Raw genomic sequence first — 17,441 nt, forward strand, 5'->3', positions numbered from 1 at the left:
GGTAGAATTTACCCTGTGCGGAGGGCCAGCAAAAGGCCAATACACAACTTAAATACAATGTAAGCCCCAAAATAAGGCTTAATCAGGGACTTCACTAGGGGACAGACTGTGTGCTGGCTCTCTGTGAATTTCGCCCAATACTTGTTTTTCAGGTTCCTTAAATTCAAGTTCAACATATGCTGGGAATTATGTTTCCAGCCACTGTGGTCTGCAATGTAAGAGGGCGTCTCAGATACATTAGGTGAAGATGCCCCTTACTTCAACAAGAAGAGCTTGTATATTCTGTTAAGAAAATCCCTTCTATAATATGAACCATCATGATATCAAAGTACCACTTGGAGTTCCAAAAATAAGCTTTTTCTCTTGGGGGAAAAAACATTTGAAAATATAATCACGAAGAGAAGATCACTGTTACCTGTCTGTGTAGCCAGGCTTCACTTTCATCTTCATGTTTCTAAAATGAAAGGACATAATTAAAGAGCGTAATTTGCACAGGTTACATTTTGTTCATTGGTGCAGAAAGCAGTTTGACTGAATTTGAACAGGGGTGAACAAGCAGCGAGAAACTGTTCAAGCATGCTGTTTCAGAACGTAATCTTGGGCTGCTCTTTTTGTCCTCTATTGTTTCTCTCTGATAAACAAGCAAGTGAGCATATGGGAAGGCATGTTAGCCTACTGACAGAAAAAGGAACCCAACAGATACATTACTCCCTAAAGAAAGATAGCAATTTAGTTGTTGTTACACTGTTCCCAGCAACTTTGTGTGGGGCCTTGTCTACACATAGTGTTTGCACTGACTTTAACTATACTAGTTCAAAAACCGAATTAGTTAAATTGGTGCATCCGCATAGTGTGGATGTAGTTATACCAGTTAAAAGTTGTTTATATGTTGGTACTGAAACAAACTATAGTGGTCTTCATGTATGTATAAAAGTGCCCACATGAGGGAATTGCAGCAATTTAACTAAATTGGTACAAAACGATGTATAGACAAACCCATGTATATTTCTATTGAGCTCAGATATTAAAAAGGACACCCAAGTTAAAAATAGTAGGGGTGTGTGTGTGACAGAGAATGCACCTACATTCTCTCTCCCTATATATAAATACACATATATATTGTACAGCTAGAACTGGATTGTGCCTAGCTTTTCTGTACGGGGCCACAATCAGCCCATACCCCTTGCACAGTAAATATTGTATACATCTCTTATATTCTATCTATACATAAAGTACTGTGTGTCCGGTGACCCACTTTCAGATAAAAGAACTGAAGGATATTCTCCCCAGGGGGATTACAAATACGGAAGGTCAAACAATCTTCTTTTAAGTGTCTTTCCTACCTTTGTGCAGACTCCAGTGGTAGCATCACACAGCGTCAGGATAGAAACGTTCTGTGCCCTGTTCAGCCAATTTACTGCCACTTTGGTGCTAGTTGCCCATTTCACCATGGTTATGTAGTAGTCCCTGGAAACATGTAAATGCACTCAGCTAGTATTGCCGCAGTGATCACTTACATCACTAAAGTACGTGCAAGAGATATTAATGCCACAATATTTTGCAGCTCAGCAGAACACTGGGGTTTGTGGATCGTACTATGAATGGACAGGAAAGGAAAAGTCTATTGTTATTAGAACATCTCTGTCTTGATCTTTCTAGGGCTAGTTATGCATTCATATGAACACCTGAAAATGGCATTTTTTGGGCTATGCATGTATCTGCAACTTCCCACTCTGCTTGCCAGCTGTGAAAATAGAGGGGTCAGATCTACCAACACAGCATCACACACGTTATTCAGAACCTCCCAGGAATGGGTGGAAAGTGCATTGGGCTACATATTCAAGCATACATGACCAAACAAACAAATTACATGGACTATTTCCACTCTCATATAGAACTACTGGCCTCTAAATATGCATATTAGTTAAAATGCCTGTTAGGGTCTGGGGAGAAATAGAAAGAGATGGTTTATAGATTCTGGGGACTCTGGCCCAAGAGGTCTGACTCAGTTAAAGAACAAATTAATCCCCCATTCAAACAGACCTCTACAACCAGTATGAAACTATAGAGGCTTAGTAGTGAAGCCATGCTGAAAATAAACTAGTTTTATGGAGTGGAAAATCAGACTGTAGGTGTTTAGCACAGCAAAGATTTGTATAAAGAAGTCAATGGAGCTGCACCAGTTTACATCAGAACCTGGCCCACAACCTCTGTCACCATCTTCTTATTACTAAACATTTACATTACGATCACTCTTCAGGAACACAACCAGGTTGGGTTCCATTGTGCAAGGTGCTATTCAAACATATAATAAAGGACAGTCCCTGCCCCAATGAGCTTATAAAAGACAAGGTGCAACAACTGGATGATACCAACAAGCAGGCTGGGGTGGAATGAAGGAGATGTGTAAACAAATAACTATAATAGGAAGTGCAAATTCTTAGCCAGTTAGTGGTAGCAATCACAACTCTCCATCTTCAGTCACAGAGGGATTAATCTAACGGGCGAGACTCTTGCTGAACTGACAAACGTAGAGATACAATAATATACTGGAGGAGTATGGGCCAAAAGCACCTTTAAATTATAATACAATGACTTTTCATAGTGTGCAGTCTATAAAAATTTTATGAGTTCATTTGTTTGCTATAAGATATGTATAAGGAGTTGTTGCTCTCCTTGGGATTAATGTGCTGTGTCACTAGAGAGTATTCTGGCAACAATTCCCATACATAGTGCAGAGAAAGGGCAAAAGCAACAACGATCTGTTTGTCGAGCAAAATAACAAGCTGGAAATTAATTTTGTAGCTTTCAGCAATATTTAGAGCATGAATTTGGCTGGGGAAAAAACGAACGAGTTCAGCTGCATGCACAATGCTGGAAGACAGGGCACCTTTGGGCAAGGTAATAGTGTCCTGGAAATTCAGTGGCTGAAGTAAATTGTGATTTTACTCAATATCAGCAGTAGCACATTCCCTAGGTGGGGGGAAAACGGTCACGCAAAATTAAATTGTTTTAAAAAAATGACAGTCAGCAGCAGGTTTGGCAACAAGTAAACATATAAATAAAAATATTAAAAAAGCAAGAGTAACTATTCATTTAGGACAAATTGTTGATTGGAGCATTTTTCCGTAAATCCCATTGAGAATCTGAAGCAAATAATGGAGTGCCCATCTTTAAAAAAGGGAAGAAGGAGGATCCGGGGAACTACAGGCCAGTCAGCCTCACCTCAATCCCTGGAAAAATCATGGAGCAAGTCCTCAAGGAATCAATTTTGAAGCACTTTGAGGAGAGGAAGGTGATCAGGAACAGTTAGCATGGATTCACCAAGGGAAGTCATGCCTGACTAACTTAATTGCCTTCTATGATGAGATAACTTGCTCTGTGGATGAGGGGAAAGCAGTGGACGTGTTATTCCTTGACTTTCGCAAAGCTTTTGATACGGTCTCTCACAGTATTCTTTCCAGCAAGTTAAAGAAGTATGGGCTGGATGAATGGACCATAAGGTGGACAGAAAGCTGGCTAGATCATCGGGCTCAACGGGTAGCGATCATTTGCTCCATGTCTAGTTGGCAGCCGATAACAAGTGGAGTGCCCCAAAGGTCAGTCATGGGGCCGGTTTTATTCAATATCTTCATTAATGATCTGGAGGATGGTGTGGATTGCACCCTCAGTAAATTTGCAGATGACACTAAACTGGGAGGAGTGGTAGATATGCTGGAGGGTAGGGATAGGATACAGGGGGACATGATATGGATATGAGTCAACAGTGTGCCCTTGTTGCCAAGAAGGCTAACAGCATTATGGGCTGTATAAGTAGGAGCATTGCCAGCAGAGCGAGGGACGTGATTGTTCCCCTCTATTCGGCATTGGTGAGGCCTCATCTAGAGTACTGTGTTCAGTTTTGGGCCCCACACTACAAGAAGGATGTGGAAAAATTGGAAAGAGTCCAGTGGAGGGCAACAAAAATGATTAGGGGACTGGAACACACGACTTATGAGGAGAGGCTGAGGGAACTGGGATTGTTTAGTCTGTGGAAGAGAAGAATGAGGGGGGATTTGATAGCTGCTTTCAACTACCTGAAAGGGGGTTCCAAGAGGATGGATCTAGACTGTTCTCAGTGGTAGCAGATGACAGAACAAGAAGTAATGGTCTCAAGTTGCAGTGGGGAAGGTTTAGGTTGGATATGAATTTGGATTTTTCACTCGGAGGGTGGTGAAGTACTGGAATGGGTTACCTAGGGAGGTGGTGGAATCTCCTTCCTTAGAGGTTTTTAAGATCAGGCTTGACAAAGCCCTGGTTGGGATGATTTAGTTGGGGATTGGTCCTGCTTTGAGCAGGGGTTTGGACTAGATGACCTCCTGAGGTCCCTTCCAACCCTGATATTCTATGATTCTATGTTAAATTTTGATGTCACACAAGCTGGCTGGGATGTAACAACTAAAGCTCTTATCTTAGAAACTACACATATTAGTTCAGGTCCAATATTGTCTCCCTTGCAAAAAATGAAGATGGGAGTGCAATCTCAAATTCCCTCCTTATCACTTATCTCTGCACATTGCCTACAGAACTTGACCAGCTGGCAATCTACCTAAGTACTTATGTGGCCTCCATTTCCGTAGTATCTGAGCACCTCCCTGTGAGGTAGGGAAATGCTATTATCCCCATTTTACAGTTGGGGGACTGAGATACAAGGAGACTAAGTGACTTGCTCAAGGTCACACAGGAAGTTTGTAGTGGAGCATGGAATTGGGCCTGGGTCTTCAAAGTCCCATGCTAAGCACTGGATCATACTTCCTCTTACTTAGCAACTAGGCAAGTGGCAAACTGAAACTCCTGTTTAGTGTTGAGGATTCCTCATTTCTCCACTTGCATTATTGAGTCCCCCACCTGACATTTGTCTGTTTATCCACCTAGTCCATCCTATCACAATCCTAGATTGTGAGCTCACAAGGGGAGGGATCACCTTTTTACTATTGTCTGCACAGCACCCAGCACAATGGGCCTCCAATTCTTTATTGTAATACAGATGGAATAGTAATAAACAACAATAATAATGAATTTCATTTGTTCTCACAAGAAATTCACCTGAAAGGCTTAGAAGTCTTTCAGGAAATATATGGACCCCTTTGAAGAGGATCACATTGCTTCTCATAGCAGAAATCATCTCACTGTTTCATCATGAGACATTTACATTCCCATAACTACATGTATGGTTTGCAGCTAGGAATCTAAAATCCAAATTGTGCATGCACTTAATAATAGGAATGTCAGCCATCACAAAAAACGGTGAAATGTTGCCTGGCAAAATGACACACAACTTTCCATTTTGTGATCTCAAAGCATGTGCAGTCAGTTCCTATCTCAGATTCTAGTGACTGGGCTCCTTTCTTAGTAGTTTATTTTTTGATGACCTGTGCAAGGGTCAGATGCAATCGCAGTCTCTGCACTCAAGTGTCTGCTCTTGTAATGCACCACTGAGGCACACTTATGGGGCAGATAGGAGATGGGACATTACCGTGCTCCCAGGATGACTAGCTGATTGATCAGGCTACTTGCTACAGCTGGTTTAATATTTTTCATCAAAATATTTTTTTTTGTGATGAGCTTGCTTTGCAACAACAAAATATTTTTATTTTGGTCCAAATTTTCTGGCTTTTCAGCAAAAAACAGACACCAAAATTTTCTGTGACAATTTATTTATTTTTTTTGGTAACATTGTTCTGTTTTGATAAAAATATTCAGTCTTCAAGTTTTGAAAGCCAGTTGTTTTTACCAAAACCTGAAAAATTTTAACAAAAACAGTATTTGGAAACTAAAACTTTGTCTTTGATCAATTTTGGTTTTTTGACGTAAAAAATAATTTTGACGGGAGGAAACTTCAGGGGGAAAAAAAGAAAATTTCTCAAAATTCCCTTGGAAAATAATTTGCATTTTTACTACTAGCTCTTCCAGTTCCCTTGAGGAGAACCCCACACTAAGAAGATCCCCCGGCACACCAGGAAGTGCCACTGACTGCATATATCTAAGTGAATCGATTGCGTGTGTGTTAGCTTTATTTATACTGACTTCTCTGTTTGTAGATACTTGTGAGAAACACTCCCTTCCTCCCTGAAGCTCTTTTCAGTGACTAAGATCTGGTCTACACTATACCATTGAGTTGATCCAACTACATTGCTCAGGGGTGTGAAAAATCCACACCTCTGAGTAACACAGTTGAGCTGACCTAACCTCCGGTGTTGACACCGCTAGGCCAACAGAAGTATTTTCTCGTCGACCTAGCTACCACCTCTCAGGGAGATGTATTACCTACGCTGACAGGACAACTCCTCCTGTTGGCATAGGTAATGTCTACGCTGAAGAACTTCAGCTGCGCAACTGCAGTGATGCAATGTTTCAAGTGTAGGCAAACCCTAATTATATAGGAGATCCCCACTGTCTGTTCTAATAAAATGCAATCACAGTAAGTCCTTCATTTCAGAACAATATATGCATAATGAAAGTGTACCCCTGAGTCTAGCAGAACCACTTGTACTACGCTCTGGAAATGTTTTTGATGAAATACATAGGGTCATTAATTTGTGTATATTTTGCATCATTGTATAATATCAATTATATCAAATAAATTATTTTAGTTCATGATTGTTATAGCTAAACCCCACACTACACATATTTATTAGAGTACTAAGATGTGGCAGTTCTATAAACTGTTTCAAGCTGTTATAACAATACAACTATGTTAAAGAATTTTAGCTTGTACCTCTTTGCATACAGACAATGCTACTTCCCAATCACCAGTCCAACAGAAAAATGACAGTAACAATGGTCTTAAGGTATCACATTATACTGAGCCATTGCTTGATACATGCACATTTGAAATTGTTTTTATAAGACAAGTCCTGTTCTGCATGTTTTTGAGTGTATTCACTGGTGACACTTCTGTCTTGGTAGTATAAATGGATCTGTAATGTAACACTTTAGAATGACAATGCCAAAAACACCATGGGGAAGATTCTGATACCCCTTACACTGAAGGAGTACCAGAAGGTGCTCAGATACTAGTGATTAGCACAGTTTAAAAGCCTACAATAGATTAGAATAAGATATAGAATCAAATAGACTATAATAAAACAAATTGAAGGACATCTTACTCCACAGATAGTTCTATTGGTTTGGGACCACTTGTGGAGTACAGAACTACTCCACCTGTGTAACGGTATCAGAATCTGGCCCTTTATATTTCTCATGCACAATGAAGATTAACCCACTACACTCCCCTCCCCCCGGCAAACAGGCAAGTTTCATCTGCTTTGTGCAGTGCCTACTGGCTGGTGTGGTTTTGTTTGGAGGCCCAACATCTAATTAAAAATATTCCAGAGGTACCAGTATATCTGTCTGGTGACCATACACAAATTAATATCCTGGAGGAAGAGATCTTTACAAATTGTATTTGACATTCACACAAAGTGCTCTGTTAGTATTTGGAGAGGGACGATTAGTGGCAGTGTAGGCATGGAATCAGATTCTGATCTCTGTTATACTGGTGTAAGTCCACTGAAGTCAATGGACTAACTCCTGATTTACATCAGCATAAATGAAATCAGGATTTGGCCTCCAGGCTTTTGTAGGTGACTGCATCAAACTTGAGCTAAAGCAGCAGATTAGAACTCTTCTCCCCTGAAGGCAGACTGATTATGATAATAAATTCTTATGCCAAAACATTACACTGTTCTTTATAGCCGTATAATGATTTGTTTTCAAGTGTCCAAGAAACCACAACATATAGGCCCCAGGTCAGCTAAGCACTTAAGAGTTATTGTGGTGTAGCAGTGTCACCATAGTTAAGATTACATCATGACTTCTATTTAAAAGTCAACCTTTGTACATAAGTTCTCTGAAATTGCCATGATTAGTCAGATTGCCTTGAAATCTGGCATGCCTCAGGAGCGTACAGGGTAGGGTCAGTGACCCAAATTTGGGGTCATTTGAGCCAGGGGTTCTGGAGATACAGCCCCTGAAAAGATTGCAATTTTCAAAAAGTTTCTCAGTGGGTTTTCTTTGTGCAGAGCTAGAGAGCAAACTACTGAAGTGATTTGAGTCAAAATGGTTTCAATTTGTCAAGTTTTACCCAAAGAAGTGCATGGCACTCACTAAATATTTGGGGACCCAAACTGAGACCAATATTTAAGAAAACTACTGTTTTTTACAGTGTATATGTGCCAGTTCAGAGAAACAGCTAGAGCGTTTCCATTCCCACCAACGTATGTGCTTTAAAGCCCGACCTTTATAAGGGCTCAAGAATTCGAATGGTTACTCAGATTGATTTCAAATTTGTTGTGCCTGATGGGAGTGCAGGGTATGGTTAGTTGTTTCAGATTTGGGGTCATTTGACTGAGGGGTTCCTGCCTTACAGCTCCTTTCCTCCCTGCCCCAACAAACAAAACGAAATCCCAGTTTCCTTCAACTGCCTTGTATTGTTAACCTGAGAGGAACTGATGACTGGGATGAGTCACAGACCTTGTTGAGATTGATGGCCATGAATTTACCCTTCAATTAACATAATTAAGGATAAGTTAATCACAAGCCCCCACATAAGACAAAAGGCATTTTGGATTGAGTGCCTGGAGGTGGCTACAATTAGTGAGTCATGGGTGGCAATTTTATTTGAGGGGGAATGTAATGAAAGTATCTGGGGACAAAATTAGACATGTGAATGTTTCCTGGGTGGGAGAAGGGTCATTAGGGGGGTGGAGGAGTGGGGAAATTGGGGGAGTGGTGTTTGGCAATGCAGTAAGGGAAGGGGGATAAATTGGGTGTTGATACAGAAAGTACTCTGGGGGCATTCTGCATCAAAATATATAAATTCTGCACACAATATTTTAATTTTCTGCAAAATTCTGCAAATTTTGTCTATAAATAAATTGGGAGGCTTCAGCATGGCAGTGGGGAGCATGGAGGTGGAAGATCATGGGACACAAACTCAGTGGTGAGGCTACACCCAAACCTGGCACAGTGCAAGGGCCGCCCATGCCTCAGAAACACCCCGCGGCCCTGCTCCTCTGTGCCAGGTGCACCAGGAGTGGGCAGGCAGGCTCAGCCTAGCAGGATTGAAGTGTGGATGGGCTTAGTGTGGGGCAATCCAGGTGCGGGGTGTGAGGGTTCTGTGTGGGTCAATCTGGATGTGGGTGGCTCAGTGTTGGGATCTCGTTGCAGGGGGTATCTGGATGCACAGGGGCTCATTGGGAGGTTCCGGTTGAAGGGGCAATGGGACACTGCTGGAGGATCCAGGTGAAGGTGATTGGGGTTCAGCAGGGGGAGTCTGGGTGTGGGGGGCTCAGTGGTGGGTGGGTGTAGGAGAGGGGGGCTTGGTGGGGTAGGGATCTGTCTGGGGGGGGGGCTCATTGGAGTGGTCCAGGTCAGGGGGGTGAGGTTTGGCGGCAGCGGGGGGGTGGGGGGGGGTCATGGGAGAGTCTGGGTGCACGGGGGTTGGGTGAACAGGGGAGCAGCTCCCAGTACAGTGACCCCTCCCCCAGCAGCTGAGGAGCGATGGGGGCAGTAAGCAGGGGGAAGAGGGTAAAGGGGAGGTGCAGAGCTTCCTGCAGCTGGGGGAGGTTTCTGGGGATGGGTCTTAGCCTGCCCCAGCCGTGGCCTCTCCTTACAGGGGAAGCTGGGACTAGCAGCTGAGCCCGATACACGGTAGGAGCCACAAGCCAAGGCATCTCCAGCCCCAATCTCCCACCCCCACGGTGATTTATCTCTCTGCCAGCTGCTCTGAGTGCCCAAAATGACATGCCCGTGCTGATGGGGTGGGGTGCATGACTGCTCATGAGGATTCCCTTCACTTCCCAATCAGAACTCATTTTTCTCCATGGAAGCAAAGAAATCTGCAGGGGACATGAATTCTGCACACACGTCGTGGCACAGAATTCCCCCAGGAGTAAAAAGGGCAGAGAGGTTTGGGACTTAGGTGAGGGAGGCGTGGGAGTTGGTGGGAGTGGAGGAGTGAGACACTGGGAAGGGGTATGAGGTATAAGTGTCAGGAGGACTGTGGCAGAATAGGTGCGGGGGCACCTGTGAGCCCCATGTTGCTCTGTCTACTGTTTGTATGCCCAGTTCTGGGGGGGCTCTTGCCCCTCTGGGGGTGCCTGAGCCCCTCTCACTGCCCCTGTGTGTATGCTACTGTCTGAGAGTCCAATGCCCACCAGTAGGGGTTGGACCCCCACTCTCCATCACATGAGCTGGGTTTTGAGGGGGCAGGGCTTGCCCTTTTGAGAGGGTCTGAAGCTCCCTCCCTGCATCCATGTGAGCCAGGATCTGCGGAAATCCTTCCCTTTGAGCAGGGAGCTGAGAACAGGCATATTTCATTCATATCACAGGGTGGCTCTAAAGCACTCAGGAGCTGGAAGGGAAAACCTGCTCAGATGAATGGAGTAGTTCACAAGTCTCAGAGCTATTGTTTCAGGTTGTAGTAATCTCCAAGGGGTGTTCTCATTCAACTGAGAACATCACATTCAGGTGAATGAGCCAGTTCACACCTTTCAGAGTTTCCTATGCTGCAGATGCCTGTTTAGAGGAGCCTTATGTCTGTGTTGTGCCTCTATCCTTCCTATGTAAAGGAAGACACTTTAAAATACCCTGAAATCCGCATGCCGACATGGATTATCATGAAATTTTCTATGCCTCATGGGTGTGTAAGATAGGGTTAGTGACCCAAATGTGGCGTCAGTTGAGCCAGGAGTTCCAGAAACATAGGCCCCATAAAGAAGAGCTATTTTTCAAAAAGTTTCTGGGTGGATTTTTTTTGCACAGTACTAGAGAGAAAACTATTATATTGCTGTGACGCAGGTCAAAATGGTCTCAGTTGGCCAGTTTTTACACACGGTAGTGCATGGCACCCACTAAGTCTTTGAGGGACCCAAACAGTGAATGGTGTATAAGAGAACGTACACTTCTTCACTTGCATAGATTTATTGTGGTTACAGTACACGTGCACCAGAAAAGGAAAAACCCATGAGAGGGTTTCTATGCAACCATTTTATACTTGCCTGGGTAACTCAAGAGACTGTGCCAACATCGTTGCCCCTGGTGAGCACCCCACCAATGACAGTTCTAGTCCAAACCTTTGTACACCTGGGCAATATAAAGATTTAATAACCTTTTTTTCCCCTTTAATGGTATTGGATGGAACCCTGTGGGTGGGAGTCGATGGGCTGTAAAAGGTGAGCAGCGTGTACATTTCAGGTTTCAGAGTAACAGCCGTGTTAGTCTGTATTCACAAAAAGAAAAGGAGTACTTGTGGCACCTTCATCATCCAATGAAGTGAGCTGTAGCTCATGAAAGCTTATGCTCCGATAAATTGGTTAGTCTCTAAGGTTCCACAAGTCCTCCTTTTCTTTTTGTACATTTCAGAAACTGTAGACTAGTCAGAGTAAAGGTGTGTGTGTTAACAGGGCACACTGGGGCACTTCTGAAAGAGGGCAGAGTTAGGTTACATAGGCAACCCAACTGTGCATGTCCTGGTTTTCAGAAGTCTGTTGTTTTGCTCAACTTAGTGTTCTGCCAGGGGATGACATATCACCAAGCAACCTTGACTCTGTGTTAACATAGTTTTTTGCCATGGAATATGCTTAAATCCCAGTAAGGTTTTTAAGTGCTTTGCTGAATAGTAATAGACTTAAGTACATGCTTAATGATAAGCGCATCTTTAACTAGTTTGTTGAACTGGGGCCTTACTTTCTAAAAACTGAAGCCTATGCAGAAACAGCAAAAAATTTTGCTTCTAGTTTTGATGAAAGGTTCTTGGATCTAAAAACATTTGCATAAAGCCTTCCTGGTTTCATTTTCATGTTTGAGTGCCAAACCAGCTGAGTTTCGTGCTTGCGCTGCAGTGGTTATATGTCTGTCCCAATGTCTACTTTGAAGCTCTCCCATATTTGGTGAAAATTGTAATTAAGGTATTGTCTTTACAACAGTTAAAATCAGCACATTAAATGAATTTGTTGTGCAGATTTTAGCGCAGTCTAAAGAGTTTCCTCAGAATAGCCCTCAGGCTAATCCTGAGCAAAATGATTTTAAGGAGAAAAAACACACAAACAAACCAACAAAAATAACCTTTATACAAAATCACACTTAAGAAGAAAAATCACTTTCAAGTGGTTCAAGTAGTTACTTTTTTTTATTTGCACAGAATGAAATCATTTAATAGCAGTGGAGGAAAAGGCTGTACAATTAATATTTATAAAGGTAATCTTTGAAGTAAAGCAATAGTATAACATACTAAGCAACTTACCTCATTCTTTGATCATCAGGGGGAGTCATTTCCAGATCATGGGTAGGGCCATTCAAACCAATGACATGTAAAGAAATGCTTGGATTTTCCATTCCAGCCTGGAAATTAAAAATGACAATAAATAACACCTTACATTTATAGATATAACCTTTTATCTGAAGAGATCCTAAAATGCTTTGTAATCATAATATACACAAAAATATCTTATCTTATGAAGTGCAACCACCCCTGGGCTGGAAAGCAGAAACTGTTTAACAATGCACAGAAAAAGCATACAACAGTTTTGAGCAGGCATTGAAGTGTGAGGAACTTAGGATGGTCGGATGTAATGGCCCACATTGAAATTTGGCTAGAACGTTGACAATAACATCTACCACATTTGTGAAAAATGTCATGGTATTTTTAGTAACAAGGGTCAGGATCTCAGTTTGATGCCCTATCTGAAAATGGCAGGGTAGCCTTTAGCCCCATGTTGGACATTGGTTAAACACTGGCTTATGTGAAAGAGCGCCTCCTGCTGAATCATCAGCACCACTTCCTGCAGCATCTATGTATTCTCTCGATGTCTCCTATCTTCAGGAGTAGCTGGGTTTGACTTGGCTTAGCATGTGAGATCTGAGGGGACCACCACACGAAGTGAGATGTCTACAGGAAGCAGCTGTGCAGTACAGTACAACAACATACTATACTGCAGCAGAAAGTAATAATAATATTCCACACTGGCTTGAGATTTGCACCAAATGCTGTTCACCTGCAGTGACAATCTTCTGTAGGGCTCTGCAAAGCAATGCAGGATTGGCCCTTTTCATCCCTAATTCATTTTGTCTCCCTAAAGCTAAGGTGTGGTGTGTTTCAGAAGCCTGACTATCTGTCCTGTCTATTATCCCATCTTGAATTTTACAGGAAAGTCTAAGTACTAAATTTTCCTGATTGCCCTTTTGATGTAAAGGCACAAAACCAACAAATATCATAATTTTGTTTGCAACTTCTCAGATGTAGTCATGCCCCATCTAGCATCAAAATACAACTGATTTTGTCCAGGTACAAGAGGGAGAAAGAGTTTAGACTTTATTTTTTCTTTTTACACTTTTGAATGACTATTAGCAGTGTCAGAAAAATGTACTTTTACAAAGGCAGCAAAAGAATAGTGAAGACCACAGTTTAACAGTTCAATGGGGAATGAATGATCTTTTCTCTGTTCATTGCACTGCTTATGAATATGTTCTATTATACATTACCATATCAGAGTCAGCTGGAAACAAAACCATGAAAAATTCAAAACCTGTTGACTGTTTGTTTATATTTTCCCTTACCTTTGGATAATGATATGTTTTAACAGTAGGGTAAAGGCTGCCAGTGTAGACTGGAATTTCCATAGTAGAGACTCTGGAGTCATTTATTGTTGCATATGCTAACCTGGTGCCATCAGGAGACCACCAATGTGCTATATGAGTCTTCAAGATCTCCTCTAATTTAAAAAGAAAAAAGCACCTATTAGACATGAAACCAAACAGCATAGAGCTAAAGATCCTACTCTAATCATAGCACATGGAGGATGCAACAGGAAAATCAGTAAAAAATGCTCGGTAAATTATGCGATATCACTAATGAACACAACTGATAATAAATATTCTCAACATATAGGTTACTAGGCATAAATACTGCTCAAGAAACATCAGGTTGCTTAAATTATCAGGCACATATGCCCATGACACCATAAAAGGCACTGCTGTCGCTGTGTTAGGTATATGGTACACAGATATGTGAACGTACATATTAAGTACGTACTGTACATAATGTCATGTATAAGTATATTGACAGTTTGGGCCTATAGCTAATTGCTGGCAACAAAAAGGATGATATTTCATAGCTGTTATGGACTACTGAAAATGCTTCTGAGATTGAGATTTTATTCTCTTTAAGGAGGTATTGGTGGTCTTAAATTGCTATAGCACTGAAACATAGATACAAGCACATGTCAAGGACTGAAATTTTTATCTTTCTAATTACTGCTCCCAGGTTTGGAAAAGTTTGCTGGTCTGAAGAGGGCAGGTAACACTGGCACATCATATGCTACTGACATACTAAAAGCATGTCATTCTGATTACCATCTTGCATTTTATTACCACTTCATTTCTGACAATTTTTTCAAACCAGTATTTTATAAACTGCTGGAGTCAGGAATTAATGCTTCACAGCACTGAATGCTGAGACTCCAGACTTTCAGGTGGCATATATATATATATATATATATATATATATTATTGCAGTAGTATCTACTGGTTGTTCAGACATGAGTCACAAAAATTATGTCCTAATTCAAGTGCGTGTGCGTGTGTGTGTTTGGTGGGAAATCAAAATGGTAATCAGAAAGACAGTGTCTTGCAACATGCCAGGCCCAGAACCACCTCTAATGCTTACCTAATATGAATTCCAAGAATCTGTAGTAGTAGCCAGGGCTTGTCTGCCTACATAGCTGTGCCTTTTAGGGCTGAATTCTCTAGAAGCTTTTGCTCTACAGAATCTGTGATTCTTAGTCTCACATCAAAAGAACAAAACCTATCTTCCTATACAGTAATCTGTACAGGACATGCAATCCCTTCTGCTGTGCTTTAGTCAGGATCATTCATATGATATTAAACCTCTTAAAGAAAATAGATTATTACCTTTCACAAAACTAGAACTTTAGGAAGTCAAGTTAGTGTCTTCCAAATGCCAATAAATAGAGAAGTTTAGGACTTAAAGAGTGATTTCTACAGCTTTTGTATGCATCTAAAAGCTGAAAGCCTCTTTGCAGACAGGATTAGAGAGAGTGTTGGAAACTAGAAGTTATGAAGAAGAGTGAAAACATTCAGAGCTTTGGTCATACAGGGTTTTGGTCCACTGGATCCATGCACCACACCACTCCAAAGAGATCCTCTGGTCTGACCAGAATATGACCTTCCTCTGTTGTGCATAGGGATGGGTTTACAGAGTCCCCATATGCCAGATCGGCACTGTTGTCACTACACACAGACACACATAACTTTTAAGTGTTTTTTTGGGCTTTTCACAGTATGACACTGACAGACCAGCCAACCTGTGTATGATCCATTGGTCTGTGTTTACCTATATCTTGTTAAAAGTTTAACAGTGTAACCAGATTAGCTTGTGGATGCTAATTCCCTGCCACGTCTTAATTTCCTTACATCATATATGTGGATGGGTCAGTTAATCTTAAAATCAAAGATGTGAGACAGTACTCCAACACATTATTAAGGATCTACAACCTATCCTGAAGGATGACCCAACACTCTCACAAATATTGGGAGACAGGCCAGTCCTTGCCTACAGACAGCCCACCAACCTGAAGCAAATACTAACCAACAACCACATACCACACAACAGAACCACTAACCCAGGAACCTATCCTTGCAACAAAGCCCGTTGCCAACTGTGCCCACATATCTATTCAGGGGACACCATCACAGGGCCTAATAACATCAGCCACACTATCAGAGGCTCGTTCACCTGCACATCCACCAATGTGATATATGCCATCATGTGCCAGCAATGCCCCTCTGCCATGTACATTGGTCAAACTGGACAGTCTCTACATAAAAGAATAAATGGACACAAATCAGATGTCAAGAATTATAACATTCATAAACCAGTCGGAGAACACTTCAATCTCTCTGGTCACGCAATTACAGACATGAAGGTCGCTATCTTAAAACAAAAAAACTTCAAATCCAGACTCCAGCAAGAAACTGCTGAATTGGAATTCATTTGCAAATTGGATTCTATTAATTTAGGCTTAAATAGAGACTGGGAGTGGCTAAGTCATTATGCAAGGTAGCGTATTTCCCCTTGTTTTTTCCTACCCTTCCCCCCCCCCCCCGACGTTCTGGTTAAACTTGGATTTATGCTGGAAATGGCCCACCTTGATTATCATACATATTGTAAGGAGAGTGGTCAGTTTGGATGAGCTATTACCAGCAGGAGAGTGAGTTTGTGTGTTTTGGGTGGGGGTGGGGGGTGAGAAAACCTGGATTTGTGCTGGAAATGGCCCACCTTGATTATCATGCACATTGTAGGGAGAGTGGTCACTTTGGATGAACTATTACCAGCAGGAGAGTGAGTTTGTGTGTGCGGGGGCAGAGGGTGAGAAAACCTGGATTTATGCTGGAAATGGCCCAACTTGATTATCATACACATTGTAAGGAGAGTGATCACTTTAGATAAGCTATTACCAGCAGGAGAGTGGGGTGGGAGGAGGTATTGTTTCATGGTCTCTGTGTATATAATGTCTTCTGCAGTTTCCACAGTATGCATCCGATGAAGTGAGCTGTAGCTCACGAAAGCTTATGCTCAAATAAATTGGTTAGTCTCTAAGGTGCCACAAGTACTCCTTTTCTTTTTGTGAATACAGACTAACACGGCCGTTACTCTGAAAAGTATAATTGGATTACCTGTGTATGCATCGTAACTAGAATGTTAACTTCAAAGTGATGAGATAATGTGTGCTCTACAAAGAAGAATCCTCAGTCACACGCTGTGCTCAAAACACTTAACAGCCCACTTCACTATAAAGTTGAAATCTTGGGCCTGATCCTTTCATCTCAGGTCTGCTTAAATTTTAACAGGGAAAGTCTAAACCATAGTACCAGATCACCAAGTAGTTACCTGGATTACCCTGGAATTCTCATGAAAAGATTCTATCAGACTCTACATCTAAACTGCATTTTGATTCAGACCTTTTGGGATGATTCCAGAGTGACTTTTGCAAACCAGTAGCTATAACATCACTGCTCTGATACTGAACTATGGACTCTGAAAATCACTTGAATGTATATGATCCTTTAACTCTTCGATCACCTTTAGGTTTTAGTTATGAAAGGATTGGCATCAGTGCAGTTATTGGGTAAGATCTGAGACTCATATTGACCTAGGGTGAGTGTCTGATCCTTTGGGATTGGCAGAACTATAAGTATAGTGAATAGAGTTTTCAGTAACCTCTCATTATATTAGACTTGGTTGTCTAGAGGGGAGCCAAGGGCTGGGTTGCCTACAGGAGACTGTGTTTGGCTTCTTGTTAACCAGTGTGGTACTATTCTTTTGTTACTGGCTCGGTGAATCTAATTATAAATAAACCACCAGTTTGAGGGATTGTCTG

At 41.8% G+C, this 17,441-nt stretch overlaps 1 protein-coding gene across 7 annotated transcripts in view; it reads right to left on the bottom strand.

Moving 5' to 3' along the window:
- DPP6 (dipeptidyl peptidase like 6) overlaps window positions 1-17,441 on the bottom strand; it is an 816,817-nt gene that overhangs the window by 75,702 nt on the left and 723,674 nt on the right. For all 7 annotated transcript variants that reach the window (XM_073334581.1, XM_073334585.1, XM_073334583.1 and 4 more), the window contains 4 exons: window positions 13,600-13,754; window positions 12,287-12,384; window positions 1,344-1,467; window positions 416-454 (listed from right to left, as the gene is read on the bottom strand). In XM_073334581.1, the coding sequence (XP_073190682.1) occupies window positions 416-454; window positions 1,344-1,467; window positions 12,287-12,384; window positions 13,600-13,754 (416 nt within the window). The remainder of the gene's footprint in view (window positions 1-415; window positions 455-1,343; window positions 1,468-12,286; window positions 12,385-13,599; window positions 13,755-17,441) is intronic.

This window comes from Lepidochelys kempii, chromosome 2 (assembly GCF_965140265.1).
Source record: "Lepidochelys kempii isolate rLepKem1 chromosome 2, rLepKem1.hap2, whole genome shotgun sequence".
NCBI classification, from domain to species: Eukaryota; Metazoa; Chordata; order Testudines; family Cheloniidae; genus Lepidochelys; species Lepidochelys kempii.